The sequence below is a fragment of the Labrus mixtus genome, chromosome 20 (assembly GCF_963584025.1).
Source record: "Labrus mixtus chromosome 20, fLabMix1.1, whole genome shotgun sequence".
NCBI lineage: Eukaryota > Metazoa > Chordata > Actinopteri > Labriformes > Labridae > Labrus > Labrus mixtus.
In genome coordinates, this window is record NC_083631.1 from 21,995,744 (window position 1) to 22,010,775 (window position 15,032).

A 15,032-nucleotide genomic window follows, 5' to 3' on the forward strand; every position below is an offset into this window, starting at 1 on the left:
TGCTTAAAAAACTAAGCGAGTAATATCAAAGACAAAAACCTGAAAATAGGTCAAAGATCATCAAAGACTGATAAAGAAACAGAGTCTTACTCCAGGTTTGTTTACAGGTTCTTTGCCGACAAAGCTTTTTTTATGTGAGGTATCTTTAAGGCAGCAAACGGAGCCATGTGATGAGGTCTCATGCAGAAACTTTAGCCCTTTTCAGACGGCCGTTTCAAGCCCTGATATTTACGCTTCGCCTTCAGTCTGAATGCAGCAGAGCCGTAATCGGGGGACAGAGTAATCACATCTTTGTTCTGCACCGTGAGACTAGAAACCTCGGTCCAGACTCCAGAGGGAAGAAGATGAAGAGCGTGGTGCAAAGGGTGAGAATCATCGTTGCAATATCGAGGTAGCTAGCTATCCGCTGCAACTTGCCCGCCATGTGACAGATAGCCTTGCAACATTAATATGCCAAACATAAACTGTGTCTGCATTAGGTGCTTGATGGGTCTTAATTGCAGACCCTGTGTTTGGATGTCTTCATTTGCAGTGACATTAAGAAAGAACGGGAGGCTACAGCCTACAGACAAATCGGATAAATCAGTGCGAGGAGAAGGAGACATTTTAGGAGCAGAATTTTGTTAGGGCAGTAAAGTTTAAGATAAAGGTCAGGTTAGGTCAGTGCTCCTTTCTTAAAAAATAAACAAAATCCTTACTGTTGTGTTTCTATTCCCCTGAGCGGGTGACACGGGCAAACGTGGGAAATGAGTTTGCAAAGCTGCAAGTGTAAACAAATGGACCAGAGATTACAGATCAGCATTGTTCCTATTTCACTTCCATACAGTAAGCGGCTCGTCCCCGGAGGAGATAAAAAGGGAAAAGTTCATTTATTGCCAAATTATTTCCTCATTCTGTAACGGCACAAGCAAGGACGGGAAAGGGAGGCTGGGAGATTATACGGGAGGAGATCAGCACATCTATCACTGTCGCCGCGCAAAGTTAAAGCTCGAGACGAAATCACAGAGTCTGGCTCGCTTAAGTCTTCAAGGACACACACACACACACACACACACCACACACACACAGGTGGGTGTGTTCGGGGGAAGTTTAAGGAAGGGAGGGACTCAGAGGACGTAAGGAAGTTATCAGAGCTGCAGCCAGCAGAAAGGCAGCCATGGTACACTGGTTTATTGGTCCCACTGGTATAACGGACACAGCCAATTTATTAGATTAAAAAATATCTTATCCACCTGTTCAAATGTATTATTTAACCAAATGTAGGATTTGGTCTTATATATATTTGTTATTTAAAGTCTTTATATGTGATTTTTCACTTTTAAATGTAGAAATCAAGTATCTCCTCTGAAAATAACTCTGTGAGTCATGACTGTCTACAATGGGTGTAACACCCGAGTCCCACTGTCTGTGATGTTTTCAGAGTTTTCTGAGTCCTATCTTCAGTTTGTTTACATCGCTTGGACGGCCGGCTGACTCCTCCCCTCGTGTATAAAAGTTGTTTAATTGAGGGACTAGAGAAAAGAAGAATAACATACTGTACTCACTGCTTAACTGTGTTTCTAGATCACGCTCATTTCAGGTAAATTTACATGCAGTGTGAAGATACGAGCAGAATAAAGATCGCTAGCATTAGCATGCTAACACAACAATGCAGCGCCAGTTGTTTTGGTTTCATGCTGGTGCTCAAGGGCGACATCTGCTGGATCAAAAAATTGCATATAAAGCCTTTAACCAGCCTAAACAGCCTCATGAGATAAGAATCTACTCTTAAATATTGATCCAGCAAAGCGAGAACTCAGATCCTCAGTGATCTGATAAATGACATGAGCTCACGTTAGCTCAGCTCACAGTTGTCCAGACATCAGGTGTCCACAAGGAACTGGATATTTAATACTTTAAAAAGCTTTATTTAGTGTTTTTACTGGTTTTTCACCGATCAGGTCTGGTTGTTTAATTAATTGGCTTGTGATGAAAACCTCATGAATATAAAAACTTACGTTTCATTTTGATAGGAGCAGTGGACTTCAAGAAGGAAGCCCGTCACCGCTCTGATCATCGAGATCATTTAGAAAACAAGACTTACCAGAAACACCCGGTACGCATCCTTCCTTGTGACTGAACCCCAGCACGGGTCTGTGTCGTTGTACTTCACACTTCCAGCGCTGCAGGAGTGGTTTCCACTGCACAGAAACAAACACCAAATCATGATTACCTTAAACCTTTTGAGATCTGATGCACACTGCAGCTCATCAACCATGCTCTTTAAACGTCACACTTTAGACTCTCCCTGCATGGCTTATCATGTAAAATGGCGTTCAAATGGATGAGTCAGAAGCAGAGGTTGTGAGTATTTCTTAGAGGTAATATCACACACCACATCATTGTAAAGCATGACAGAAGAAGCTTTAGTCATCCCGGCTCCGCACATGCTACTTAGAAGTCTTTGGCTCTCGTGCCTTCGGGCAAAGCAAACTGCTTTAGAATTCTCAGTTACATCTCACACTTGTTCTTTGCTGGAAGGTTAGCGAGCGTTTGGACCACAGTGGGGGGAGAATTTAATACGATAAGACGGCGTCAGCTTGCCGTGCCTCGGGACAGGATGAGGAAAAAGGCTTTCTTTGTCACAACAACAATTAAAAGGAGACTAAGAGGAAAGACTTTACACTGGGATGCTTTTGAGCTGAAGTATCCACTTTGAAATTGATTTATTTTACATTCACACAATGGAAGAGGCAGGCTATTAGTAAAAAAAAGCTTTAATGACTAAAAGCTGTATGTCGCTCGATGAGGCTGCATCAGAGCTGAGATCAGCCCAACAACATAAACATTGAAACATTAGGACTCTAATAAAGTCCTGCTTTTTGTGGAGGGGGAAAAATGAGCTTTCAAAAAAGTCAAAAGTCAACTTCTTGCACATTTAGCATTTAGCAAGGTTAGACAAGCAATGTTTTTTTTAAATGCTGTGCATATGTGTTTTTACCTATTTAGGGTACTTTTAGCTATTTATGACCTAATGTGAGTGTTAGTGTGAATGTTTGTATGTTTTCATGTTGAGCCTCAACAAAAGGTCATTTGTGATAGACAATAAAGTTTTTTGAATCTTGAATCTTTAGACTCTAAAAACTAAAGTCAGGACATTTATGGAGCAATAGTGGATGTGTGTTAAAAAACTTTCTCTTCAACTTTGTTTTTTAAAAACAGTTTGAAACGACCAGAAACTTTATATTAGCCACCATTCTGAAATCATGGCACTTAAACAACACTAAAAAATGGAGAGGCTATTCCTGTGGTCCAAGATCTGAAGGGCAGAGTCTGTAACTATATGAAATACCTCATTCTCACCCCGTGCTGCCAAAGGACTTCCAATAAAAATCTATCTGGAAGCGAATCAACACCGCTCAGACGCCAAGAGCTCCCCGTAAGAGGTCAGCCTCTGTCACTAGAGCTTTATTGTCTTAATCTGGAGTTCAGGAGGTGACAACAGGACCAAAGTGGGAGGGAGGGGGGGGGAAGGGGAGTCAATGAAATGAAGACTGAGGAGCTGCGTCTCGCCAAGACGGAAAGTGGCAAATGTTCTTCAAAGAGAACATCCATTAAATCTATTTTTATTCAAGTTTAATTTCACACTTGAACTCAGAATGAGTGTGATGAAGTCAGTCTCACCAAGCGACTTCCATTAGAGAGATGGGCACGGCTGCTGCATAGATGGCCATGTCTCCGTACAGGTAGACAATGATGCAGATGTAGAACATATTCACTCCAACTGAAAGACAAAAACAATGAAAAAAGAAACTGTTAGAAATAACTGAGATGTTTGTGTCACTGTGGAGAAAATCAACAGATCCTTAAAGGCTTTATATGTGATTTTTTTTGATCCAGCAGATGTCGCCCCTTGAGCACCAGCATGAAACCAAAACAACTCGCGGTGCATTGTGGGTTAGCATGCTAATGCTAGCGATCTTTATTCTGCTCGTATCTTCACACTGCATGTAAATTTACCTGAAATGAGCGTGATCTAGAAACACAGTTAAGCAGTGAGTACAGTATGTTATTCTTCTTTTCTCTAGTCCCTCAATTAAACAACTTTTATACTCGAGGGGGAGGAGTCATCCGTCGGGCCGGCTATGTCAACAAACAGAAAAAAAACTCTGAAAACATCACAGACAGTGGGACTCGGGTGTTACACCCATTGTAGACAGTCATGACTCACAGAGTTATTTTCAGAGGATATATTTGATTTATATTACATTTAAGTGTGAAAAATCACATATAAAGACTTTAAAGGGGAATTCTGTTTTCGATTATTTACCTATTTTCAGGTCAGAAGGACAAGAAGAGATGGCTGAAATGACGCCAACATATTTTAAGTATCTGACAGTAAAATCTAAGACCCTATGGTTTATCAGTAAGAAGCTTTTTGTGTAGCCAGAAGTGTTGTAGTACTTGAAATCGTTCTCGGTCTCGAGACCAATTTTTGAAGGTCTCTGAATCCAAAGCATTTTTACTCTGTCTTTACAGTTTTCACCTCAAAAGAGACATTCAGGGTTACTTTATTAGTTTGATCTTGTCAAATGTTATTGATTCAATAAAAGCTAAACTTGTTTTGAGTCATTTCTTTGTCATTTGTAGTTTTTTTTCAAGAAGCCCTAGTTCAATAAAATGATCATGTCTCAACTATGATGTCCTTCTCTTTAGTGCCACTTTGTGTAATTGTGTCACCTGGAATAAGAATCTGAGCCTTTAGGAGAGGAAACAACTTTTAGTGGCGGTGCTTTCATCAGGTGCATTTGGCCTCCATATTTATGTTGCAGCCATTAAAGCTCACTTTTGTGTTGTCCTGGCAGAGCGGATGACTAGAGTCATTCTGAATTCTCAGTAAGCACTTCGACTTTTGTTTGAAGGAGAATAAGGGGCTTAGGTTTCAAATCAAATGAATTCCCTTTAAAATAAAATAAAAATAAGTTTTTTATGAGTGATCCGAACACTTCACCCCAAAATATTTGTGATGGAGCGTTCATGTCAAACTTTACAGCTTTGGTGTGATCTCACTCTCATCCACACCTCCTCTCCTTTCATCCCGCCATCCCTTTTCTGGGACAGCAGCCTGCGCGGCATAAGCACATCCTATTGGTCCAATGAAAAAATATTTATAGCATTAATTAAAAAACTAATCAGCCCATGAAGGAAAATTTTCCTCATCAGCCTTTACTTTCCGACGGTGACGAGCTCTTCCAACGTCTCACTTTTTCCTCTTCACCCACACCCACACCCACACCCACACACACAGTCATCTGGAAAAGGCTCTGACCCCGTCCGGGCATGGCCGCCTTTTGCCAAGACAAGATCGAGAGCTTTTAACCAGCAGACGGATCCTCCCAGAGCACCACACATCCATCACGCTCTTGAATTCTCAGAGGGAGGTTCAAACGTCCAACCGGACCCCTCAGCTAATACATTACTGACAAGGAAATTAGAGCATGGAGTCCATTAAAAAAGGAGTAAAAGGAGACAGATTTACAGCTTCACAGGGTGGACTAACTCTTTTATGAATTAAGGGCCGAGGTCAGCCTATCATTCAGTTACATTAAACTGAGATAGAAGTTAAAAACACAAGGAACGAAGCCTATGAACTACATGTCATCGAGTTGTAAAAGAAAATGTGAAGAGAGGAGGCACGCAGTCGAGGGCGCCAGTCCAAAGACGAGATGGACCGCATGGCCACAAGGGGCTGTAAGACTCCAGAAATCATGTTGAGTGAAAACAGTGATCGATGAGTCGGACAAAATTGGGACAAAAAAATGTGATCATAATACAGCTACCTTAGCTATACTTCATTGGCTTCCCATTTTGGCCAGATAACAGACCTGGTAGTGTTTTTGAATGGTCGCGCATCCCGCCCTCATTTTCCCCTGAGATGGGAAATCTTAGTGGGAGTGGCCTGCGGTGCTGTGCATTCTGGGATTTGGTGTCTTTCACCCACATGAGCCAAAACGACACTTTCTGCCTTTTCTCGGCCAAGAAGGCACCAACTTCAAAATTTATCTACTACATATATGACCCAATGTCGATACAGATTCATGTTTCAACGGGTGATGAACTGATGACTTAATAAATTGTAAATGTTCTTGCCTCTTCTTAACCTCTCTGTCCTTCTGAATACTTAAACCTCCTTCTTGTGCTCTACACTCACAGAATACATGCTAATGTCTGTACCAATAGTTGATACAGAGCTTTTTTGAACAACCAATTTTAAAGCGAGGTATTAAAAGCTCTGTTTTGGTGTCTAAATATAAGGGTTCTATATTGCTTACAATATTGCCCGAGCGGGGGCAGGTGGGTGAGCAAGTATTCAAATGTTAAAAAACGTGCAGTCCCTTTTTTCTCTCGGTGCACAAACGCTTCGTGCAAGCACTTCCGAGCGCACTTTTGTTCTTGGTGGACTGGACACGGGTCCTAAGGTTGCTTTAAGGCGTGACCTCGGGGAAGGTTCAACTATATTCTGTTTTTATCAAGTACTCCTCGTGCATTGTACAGCATAAGTTGCTCTGCAGTGAATACTGGTCAGACTCCAAAAGAATGATGCAATATGATTTTAAATATAGTCAGAGTTCACACTGTAAAGAGTCGTTGATTATGGTCAAGGAAGAAGCAGAATTCTGTTTTCAACCGTCTTTCTCACATCGTCAGCCCATGAAACAAATCCTTCTCCCGCTGCATAATGTCTCCTGTGGCATGACGCTAGACGAGTCATATTAGCGTCCCAGTGGCAGATAGCAGAAACAGAACGTACTGTACTCTGCCGTCGCTGTCGGTAAGCGATAGCCGAGGCGAGGGCTCTGCATGACCACAGGGATGCAGGCCTTCACGGCTGTGTAACTAATATTTCCCAATTACTCTGAGCCACGGGGCGAATCAGGGGCCCAGTCTTTCATGTAGCTGTGAAACGCATCACTTTCCATCATCGCTCGTGCTCCTGACTGACTGACAGCAGACCTGACAACATCCTCTGTGTGCAGTGCAGCCGTGGGAAAAAGCAGCCGTGGTTGCGTACAGTGCATGACATGGGAAGGCTCTCGTTCACCATATAAAAGGTTTAACACTGGGGATTAAATTTGTTTTCAGGAAATCAGGTCAGAAAATAACTCATCAGAAGACGCCCATGAAAAGAAAAAAGGAGGACAGTGAATCTTAACCCTGAATTTCACCTCATTAATCTGCCTCTCTTTATATTCAGATTCCACTCCTTTGGTGAGTCACAGAGGGAAATTGTGATGAAGTGCGATGACAGATTTTCAATCTAAACTGAGCCTGCCTCGGAGGCAACAACACCATTAACAGTAAATAGGACAGAGCAGGGTAGGAAAATGGCTAATTTAAGTCCACCTTGTCAACACCTCAGACTGATTACGCACTCAGTACAGTAACAATAAGAAACAATAACAACACATGCATGTGATAGGCCCGTTTTAGGTTTGTGTCATGTAATTATAACCATAATTATAACCATAACAGCATCTGTGTTTCAGAAACCCTCAGTGGGCACCAAAGTCCCCAAAAACAAACGTAATGTTGTCTTGCCCGTCGACCAATAACGACAGCCAAATGATATACCAGTCAGGCGTGTTTCTGATTTTGTTTTCTGTGTATTGATCATTTTTTTCTTCAGACTTTGAGCACAAATGACCGAGCCATATAAAGATTTATTCTGAGCAAATGTTGATTGAAGACTCTCAGGGTGGCAGTGGCTCAGTCTGTGGGACATAAGGGTGGGAACCATGAGTTCAAGTCCCACTACAAACCTTACTAAGAAAGAAAATTGGGACTGGTTCATTCTCTGGGATCTGTAGAGGTGCTCTTGAGCAAGGCACCAAGCCCCCAACCGCTCGAGCACTCATCTGTGTGCAACCCCCTCACTCTGACGTCTCTCCTTTGATGCGTGTTAGCATCCTGTTTGTGCATGTTTTAAATAATAAGAGAGTGAAACATTTTCCCTCTGGGACTAATAAAGTATATCTGAATGTGAACGTTATCTGGTTTCTACTAATCATGCAAACAAAGCTTGAACCCAGATGTGAAGTTCCTGCAAATCCATTTACACAATCTGATCCATAAAGTCCCTTTGACACATGAGCTCCAGACAAAGTGAGGTCGTTTAGGTCCTGTTATTTTCTGGAATTGCCTTTAACATATACCGCATAATGTACGAAACAGACACTCTCACAACAAGAAAGAACTCTGAGGGTTTGAGGTGCAGGAGGACAAAGACGAGAAGAGTCTTTGTGTCTGGGTTAAAATCATGACAACATGTTGAAGGAGGTTTCTGCAACAGAAGAGCACACACAGCCGAAACAGCTGAGGTGAGAAGTGAAGAGTATAAACTCTGCTCGACTTGAACTGTGTCATCATCCCACCCACCCACTCACTCACTCCCTCACTCACTACGAGAACCATCACCTGCTGTGTTCACACATCGGCTCACCCTGAGTAAGCGTGGAGGTTTCACCGAGGGGTTGGCAGGAACAAGTCTGCATCAAGTCGGGGTGAATGAATTCAGACGTTGTACTCATTCTTAAAAATGTGTGAGAATTTTCAGGAGTTCAGCACATTTTTCCTCTCTCCCTCTGGTGCTTCTAACCATCAGTAAACAAAGAGGAGAGAGTCAAAACAGCCCTCACTTGGTTCTATCTTGAGTAACAAATAAAGCTTTCATGGAGTGAGCTTCTCCCCTCGGACTCAACTTGTCATATCGATCTGTCGGCTTGATCACAGTCGGCCCGTTACAACCCTGAAATTAAAGTGCATCTCTTACCACGCTGACACAGGAAGCTATGGTAGCAGTGGCTCATGGAAAATGATTGTGCTGCAGGCTTTAACAAACATGTCCATTAATCTTCCCCGCTGGCTCGGGCTCTCCTAGTTTTCATTTTCATTTGCTCTCGATGCTCAAGTTTGACATTTAAGTAAAAAGCCATTGAAGTGTTAAAAAATGGATGTGACCATGTTTGTCTCTCATTAAAAAACAGAAGGCAGTGAAGATGAATTACTATTCTCCACCACGGTGCTCTGTGTGTCAGCGGGACGACGCCTCACGTCGAAGAAACAATCTTCGCTGTTTGCACACGTTAACCTGCCGCTTCACGTCACAGAGGCCGAGGGGAGAGCCGAGGCAAGACGCTGATGCAAGGACGCCGCTCTTCTCAGTCCATCTCTCTTTGTGACTTTAGCCAAAGTCGTCTTCTAATCAACTTTCAAATCGTCGACGTGAAGGTTGTAGTCACACCTTTTCCTCGCTGGTGCAGATAAACCGGCCCCCATCAACATTCCTGTCAGCGGCTGCGGGTCAGCCCGATACGATACCCATGGCCTTATTCCAAGCCCGCCTTCACTCTGCTGCTGCTGCCGCGTCAATTTCAGTCCAGGAGGAAGTCAAATGCCCTCTAAGAGTGTCTCTTCAACAGCAGGAGAGAAACATTTTAATTGCCTGTTAAAGTTGCAGGACAGAAAGACAGTGCACAGCGCGTGCGTCTGGTTGATGATCCGAGAGGAGTGTGAAGGTGTGTTAAAACTGTTTTTAACACCCTTTAAATGTGATAGTCTCTTCCGTGTTATTGAGCTCCTTGAACGCTCAAACAAAGAGCTGAGCACATGGTCTGTTTTGTTTTGGGCTGATTTTCTACAGTGTTTTCAGTGTTTTCAGAAAACAGGATGCTTTCCTGAGTTTTCAGGATGCATGTGGGAACGCAAAGAGCCGGAGTTTCTCCTGCCAGCCGCCCCTGGTATTCTTTCCACAGATTGTCAGGTCAGGATAGAATCAGGAGAATTCACTTTGAGTGATCGGGAGGGGGTGTACTGGTGCCGATCAGTGCACGAGCGTATACTGTATGCATTCGACCGGTGCCATCTCTGTGCATGTAATAAAACTCCTGCATTATGTTTTCTGTTTTCCAGTATGTTGTTCTCTGCTCTTTTGTTGATATTGTGATTCTGTCAAACTACACATAGCCTTGATATAAAGGCAAATACTTAATATATTCTTATATCCTCTTCCCATCTGACCAGGACAGCCTCCCCGCTGTGTGAGGGTGCATGTGTAAACAACCAGATCAGGAGGATTTCAGGGGCAGTCCTCCTAAAAATGATCTCTCCTGAAAACTGGCTCAAGAAACAAGACACTGCTGTTTATCTGATGCTGTTTATCTGTTCCTTTACACCCATAATCCTTTTCACTTTAGTGTTTTGTTTCCTGGATTGGATAGAATTGATTTGTGTCCTAGCACCCCGCACATTTCTCTGCTGATTCATGATTATTGAATGCTCTGCAAAATAAATAAAACAGTATTTTTGAGGGTCTGGGACAACTAAGAATTGTGTTTTCTAAAGGTTTAATTTTTTGGGCTTTTTGGGCCTTTATTTAAGAGACAGGACAGTGGATAGAATCAGAAATTGGGGAGAGAGAGAGAGAGTGGGGAACGACATGCAGGAAAGGAGCTACAGGTTGGATTTGAACCTGGGCCGCCCGCTTGGAAGACTACAGCTTACATATATGGGACGTGCGCACAAACCACTGCGCCACCAGTGCCCCAGAATTGTGTTTTCTTTACTAAACAATCAACTGGTATCTTGAGCTCCTAAGTATACTATTACTGCACACAATATGACTTTTTGCAAGTGCTTGTCTTCACCTTTAAAAAAGTCTCCCTCCAACTTTTAGAGCAGCCGTCTGCAACACTTCTGATTTGTGATGAGGTTGGACAACATGAAAATCTTTGAAACTCATCTTCGTTGAGTGTAAGGCATCACAGACATTTACAGTAAGTTTAGCGTAGCAGGCCATTTGTGCAGTGTTTTTTTTTTTTTTAATAAGTTTTGGTGCCTACTCTGTTTCATTCAGTTGTGGACAAACAGAGGGCTATCACACATCACAAGGATCTAAATATCAGGGGAAAAAAACTGAGCAGGTTGTTTCTATCAGGACAGACAAAAGAGCTGCGTCTCCCTTATCCTCGTCCAGCATGTGCTGGGACTCGTGCCTATCGAATTCATTCCTGATTAGAGTCACCGGGCAGCTTTCCCCGTAGCGTGTGGAGAGAGCGCCGAGGAGAGAAAACTAATTTCCTTATTACCAATCGATACCTCCACGTGCTTCACCTGCACAGTTTCATGGTGAGAGAGGAGGTCATGAGCACAGTTTTTTTTTTTTTTTAAACACTTCACATTCACGGGCAGGACGGACGCTCTGAGTGACAGGAGGATGCTGAATGGACGGGAGCACACTGCAGCTTTAACAGCAGGAGCTGCATGACGGCATGCATGAGTGCGTTCACACGTGTGGGTGTGAACACGAGCCGCGTGGACTCGTGCAGCGACGTTGCATGTGTGCCGAGTGCACCACCTAGTGTTGAAAAGGCTGACGGACTGGAGGTGTCAGCACAGATGATGTTGTCAGAGCTTTGACCCTTTTTGTTGTTCTCTTACTCCTGCGACAACAGGGACGCCGCAGACGGTTGAGTCACCCGCATCTGCTTAAGGGGAGCCGCCGGGAGTAGTGATAGCGGACTCGAGGAGAGGGGGGGGGAATGAGGAGAAGGAGGACATGCTGCTTAAAAGTCACGACCAGGACGATGTATTGATATGAATAAGAAATGTGAAGCCGGGAGGTTTTTCTGTGTGATTCAAGGTGAATTCAATTTAGCTAACACAGGCTTCATTAGATCGCAAATCATTCAGGATGACGCCTTACAGTCCGGTACAGGTTGTGCCCCCTCACTCACACACACACACACACACACACACACACACACAGTAAGGAGATTAAGCACCTTGATGGGGTCTCGAACAGGTAATTACAACCAAAGGCAATTTATCCATATATAATTACTTCCAATTAAGGAGCCATCAGCCTTCCTTTTGTGAAAGTTAAGATTGGACAGAAAAGGTGTAAAAATCATCCCACACAACCTTCACTCCTCCTACACGCTGTGTGTCTGCAGCTAATGGAATAACTGGAAGTGAGATTAGACGCTGGAGGACAGGAGACTATTACCTTTATTGAAGAACATGGAGGCCATCTGACCCATCTCCACCCGCTCCACGATGTCGAAATGATTGACGTGACCTCCGGATCGCTCTGTGAAAAACAAAGACATTATCTACAGTCAAAGTTATGTACAGCGGAGGAGGTCGAATGTTAAAGAGAGCCTGATGTTTTTTGATTTATTTCGGTGTCTTGTCAGATTTCTATGTAGGCTCACAGCTCTTAGGTCCCGCCTTCGCACACTTTTTCTGTGTAAAAAAAGTGCTGCACATCAGTTCTGTCTCTATGGCAACAGTCTGACGACAACAGCCGCTGTATGACCGACAATGTTGCTTTTTACTGCATGTTTTTCTATTTGAGAATGTTACTACTCCAGCAGACATGCAGCAAAGAGGATGGGCTGCAAAAATACAGGCAATCTCTCATATTTTGAAAAGAACGCCTTTCTGAAAATTTGAAAGATTTGAAAGCACAATAAAGGCAGAGCGCACAGGAAAAAAGACCCTGGACGCTGCTCTCTTTCTCCGGCAGCCGCCTTCTGCTGCAAACGCGCTCTACTCATTGAAAACAATTTATAAAAAGATGCTGGTGCTCAGAAAAAAAAATGCTAGGTGGACACGGGACCTTAGGGTAGATCTGCTGGATACCGATCACCGGTATCCAGCAGCAATACTTAGAAGTTGTATGTGTGTATACGTATAGAGATTGAAAAAGAAATAGGATTAGGGTTTGCATATGTTGAATCACAGCAATAATAAAAAAAATGTTTTTAATTTGAGGTTTGTTGTGAAAAAAAAGAAATGGTCATGTTTTAATTAAGGTTGTAAGGGTCAATTTCTGTACTGCAAATATGGCCATGCTTCAGTGTATTTTAGGGTCCCAATTTTAATCCAAAGACATTTCTTCTCTAAGAATTTGTCAGGCAATGATCTGTTGATAAACCAGCATGTACCAGTGACCGGTCCAGTATAGCAGAACCTTCTGTTTACGATGCTACTTGCACTGTTAACAGGAATAAAGCCATGATATCATGAACACTTGTAATACTCACGATACTTACGGATAGACAAGATAGGCTTGGTCTCCGGCTCCGATCGACCTCGGCCCATGACATCATCATCCGAGTACTCCGATGTGGAGTCGCTGTCATCGACCTGTGAGAAGAGAACGCGAGCGGTGTGAGGCTCGCTCTAATCGCTGAACGTCGACAAACATTCAGTTAACAAAACGCAGCGTTTTAAATCGAAACATCTGGAAATAACGAGCAACAGCTGGGGATCACTTTGGAGAACTTCGGGAATTCGCACCGATCGCTTTATTAACTGAACTCTCTGCAGATTAATGTCAATCAGCTGTCGATGATAGTCAACTTTTGCGAGTGTCATCGGCTGAATTAATGGTTGATGAGCTGGCGGGAGTCCAGGGAGGAAGAGGAGATGAGAAGCGACAGGAGCTCATTTATCCAACACAAACAACATACACAAACCACCCGGCAAAACAGCAGAATAACGAGTGCAGATCTGGAGATCTTGGCAGAGTGTTCGAGCTTTAAGGCAGCGAAAACAACACGTTTGATGCTAAACAAGCAGCTTCTTGATAGTAAAGTGTTTCTACAGCAGAGTACACAGACAGAAGGAGCATTCCCTCACCGTTAGATCTATTTCACACCTCATACACTTCAGTGAGGCTTTCTCTGAAAACATATATGATGCATAGCTGTGTGTGCCTTTACTTTCATAAATGTACCTCACTCTAGCAGAGAGAAATAAAAAGCATTCAGCTGCAAACATTTCCAGCTTCCTCCCTCCTCTTGCTTTCCATTACGTAGGAGTGAAAAAGGCGGCGAGGAGAACAGGAGCCATGAATCAGGGCCGAGTGTTTTTTTTTCGGGGGGCTCCGTTAGAGCCGGGGCTATTGTCCTCAGGCTCATAACTCCTCGAGTGGAAACACATGAAATGACTTCTGTACCGTGGGGACAAACACAAAGCAAAAAAGGCCGAGCCATTTAAAGTGCACAGAGTCGTTTTCTTTAGTCAAAGTGAAAAAAAAAAAAGAAATGATGGAGGAGCGGGACGGTAATGGAGTACAGTGTGTTAGCGACGGCTTTCGTCCACGTTGGGTTTCTAATAGATGGAGGGGAGGAGACGCATTTTCACTTCTGCTCTGATTGGACAATAAAACAACAGCAGCAGCCGCCTTCTGAGTAAAAAATACAGCTCGGTGATAAAATGAGAAATCTTTGGCCGGATTTATAAGAGAAAATATTTTATACTGTTCGTTATTTTCATGGGTCACAAATATAAAAAACTTCATCTTCAACGCTGAGTTTACTGTGACACTTAAAAAGTCCTGAGAAGTTTGTAATGCGCTTCAAGGTGTTTAATCTAAAAAGACCTCACTGGCCCTCGGGTGTGTCATTCCCCAATGAGGCCACACGGGGGTGCCAGTGTGCATCTCTGTTTGTTGTCTCTGACATACTCATCTGGTGTTTGTTTGTAAATGTTTGTATGGTGGTGGACTGTGGAACCCAATGACCCTCTGGGATGAATAAAGTTTTCTTTGTCTTAATATTTAAGGTCTGCTTCTAACAATTACTTTCTCAGTTGATAGCTGTCTTGATTAATCCAGTCTTTGTTTGGTCTGTCAATCAAAGATCAATCACTGTTTCCCAAAACCAAAGATTATGTCCTCACGTCTTTAGTCCACAAAGCACGGACATTAACTTTACTGTTATTAAAGCGACAAACGGCAGCCTCTTGCCAAACTTACAAAGTGCTATAAGCAGGTGACCGGACCGATCTGTGGACAGGAGAGAGACGACATTCCCCCCTGTTGAAAGTTGTTGTTATTTCAGCTTATTCTTATTCCTTTCTCCTTCATTTGTTTGTCTCTTGTTGTCCCCCCCCACTTTGTAAAGCGTCCTTGGGTGTCATGAAAGGCGCTACATAAATCCAAGTTATTATTATTATTGTTCTAAACCCGATAAGATGGGGTGTTT

General features: G+C 43.1%; 1 protein-coding gene across 3 annotated transcripts in view; it reads right to left on the reverse strand.

Annotated features, from left to right (window-relative positions):
• The window catches only part of tmem104 (transmembrane protein 104), a 58,562-nt gene that overhangs the window by 37,546 nt on the left and 5,984 nt on the right, over positions 1-15,032 (reverse strand). For 2 of the 3 annotated variants that reach the window (XM_061026265.1, XM_061026264.1), the window contains exons 5-8: positions 13,086-13,188; positions 12,044-12,127; positions 3,664-3,763; positions 2,084-2,180 (exon numbers count right to left, since the gene is read on the reverse strand). In XM_061026265.1, the coding sequence (XP_060882248.1) occupies positions 2,084-2,180; positions 3,664-3,763; positions 12,044-12,127; positions 13,086-13,188 (384 nt within the window). The remainder of the gene's footprint in view (positions 1-2,083; positions 2,181-3,663; positions 3,764-12,043; positions 12,128-13,085; positions 13,189-15,032) is intronic. The other variant, XM_061026266.1, reaches the window with a different exon arrangement.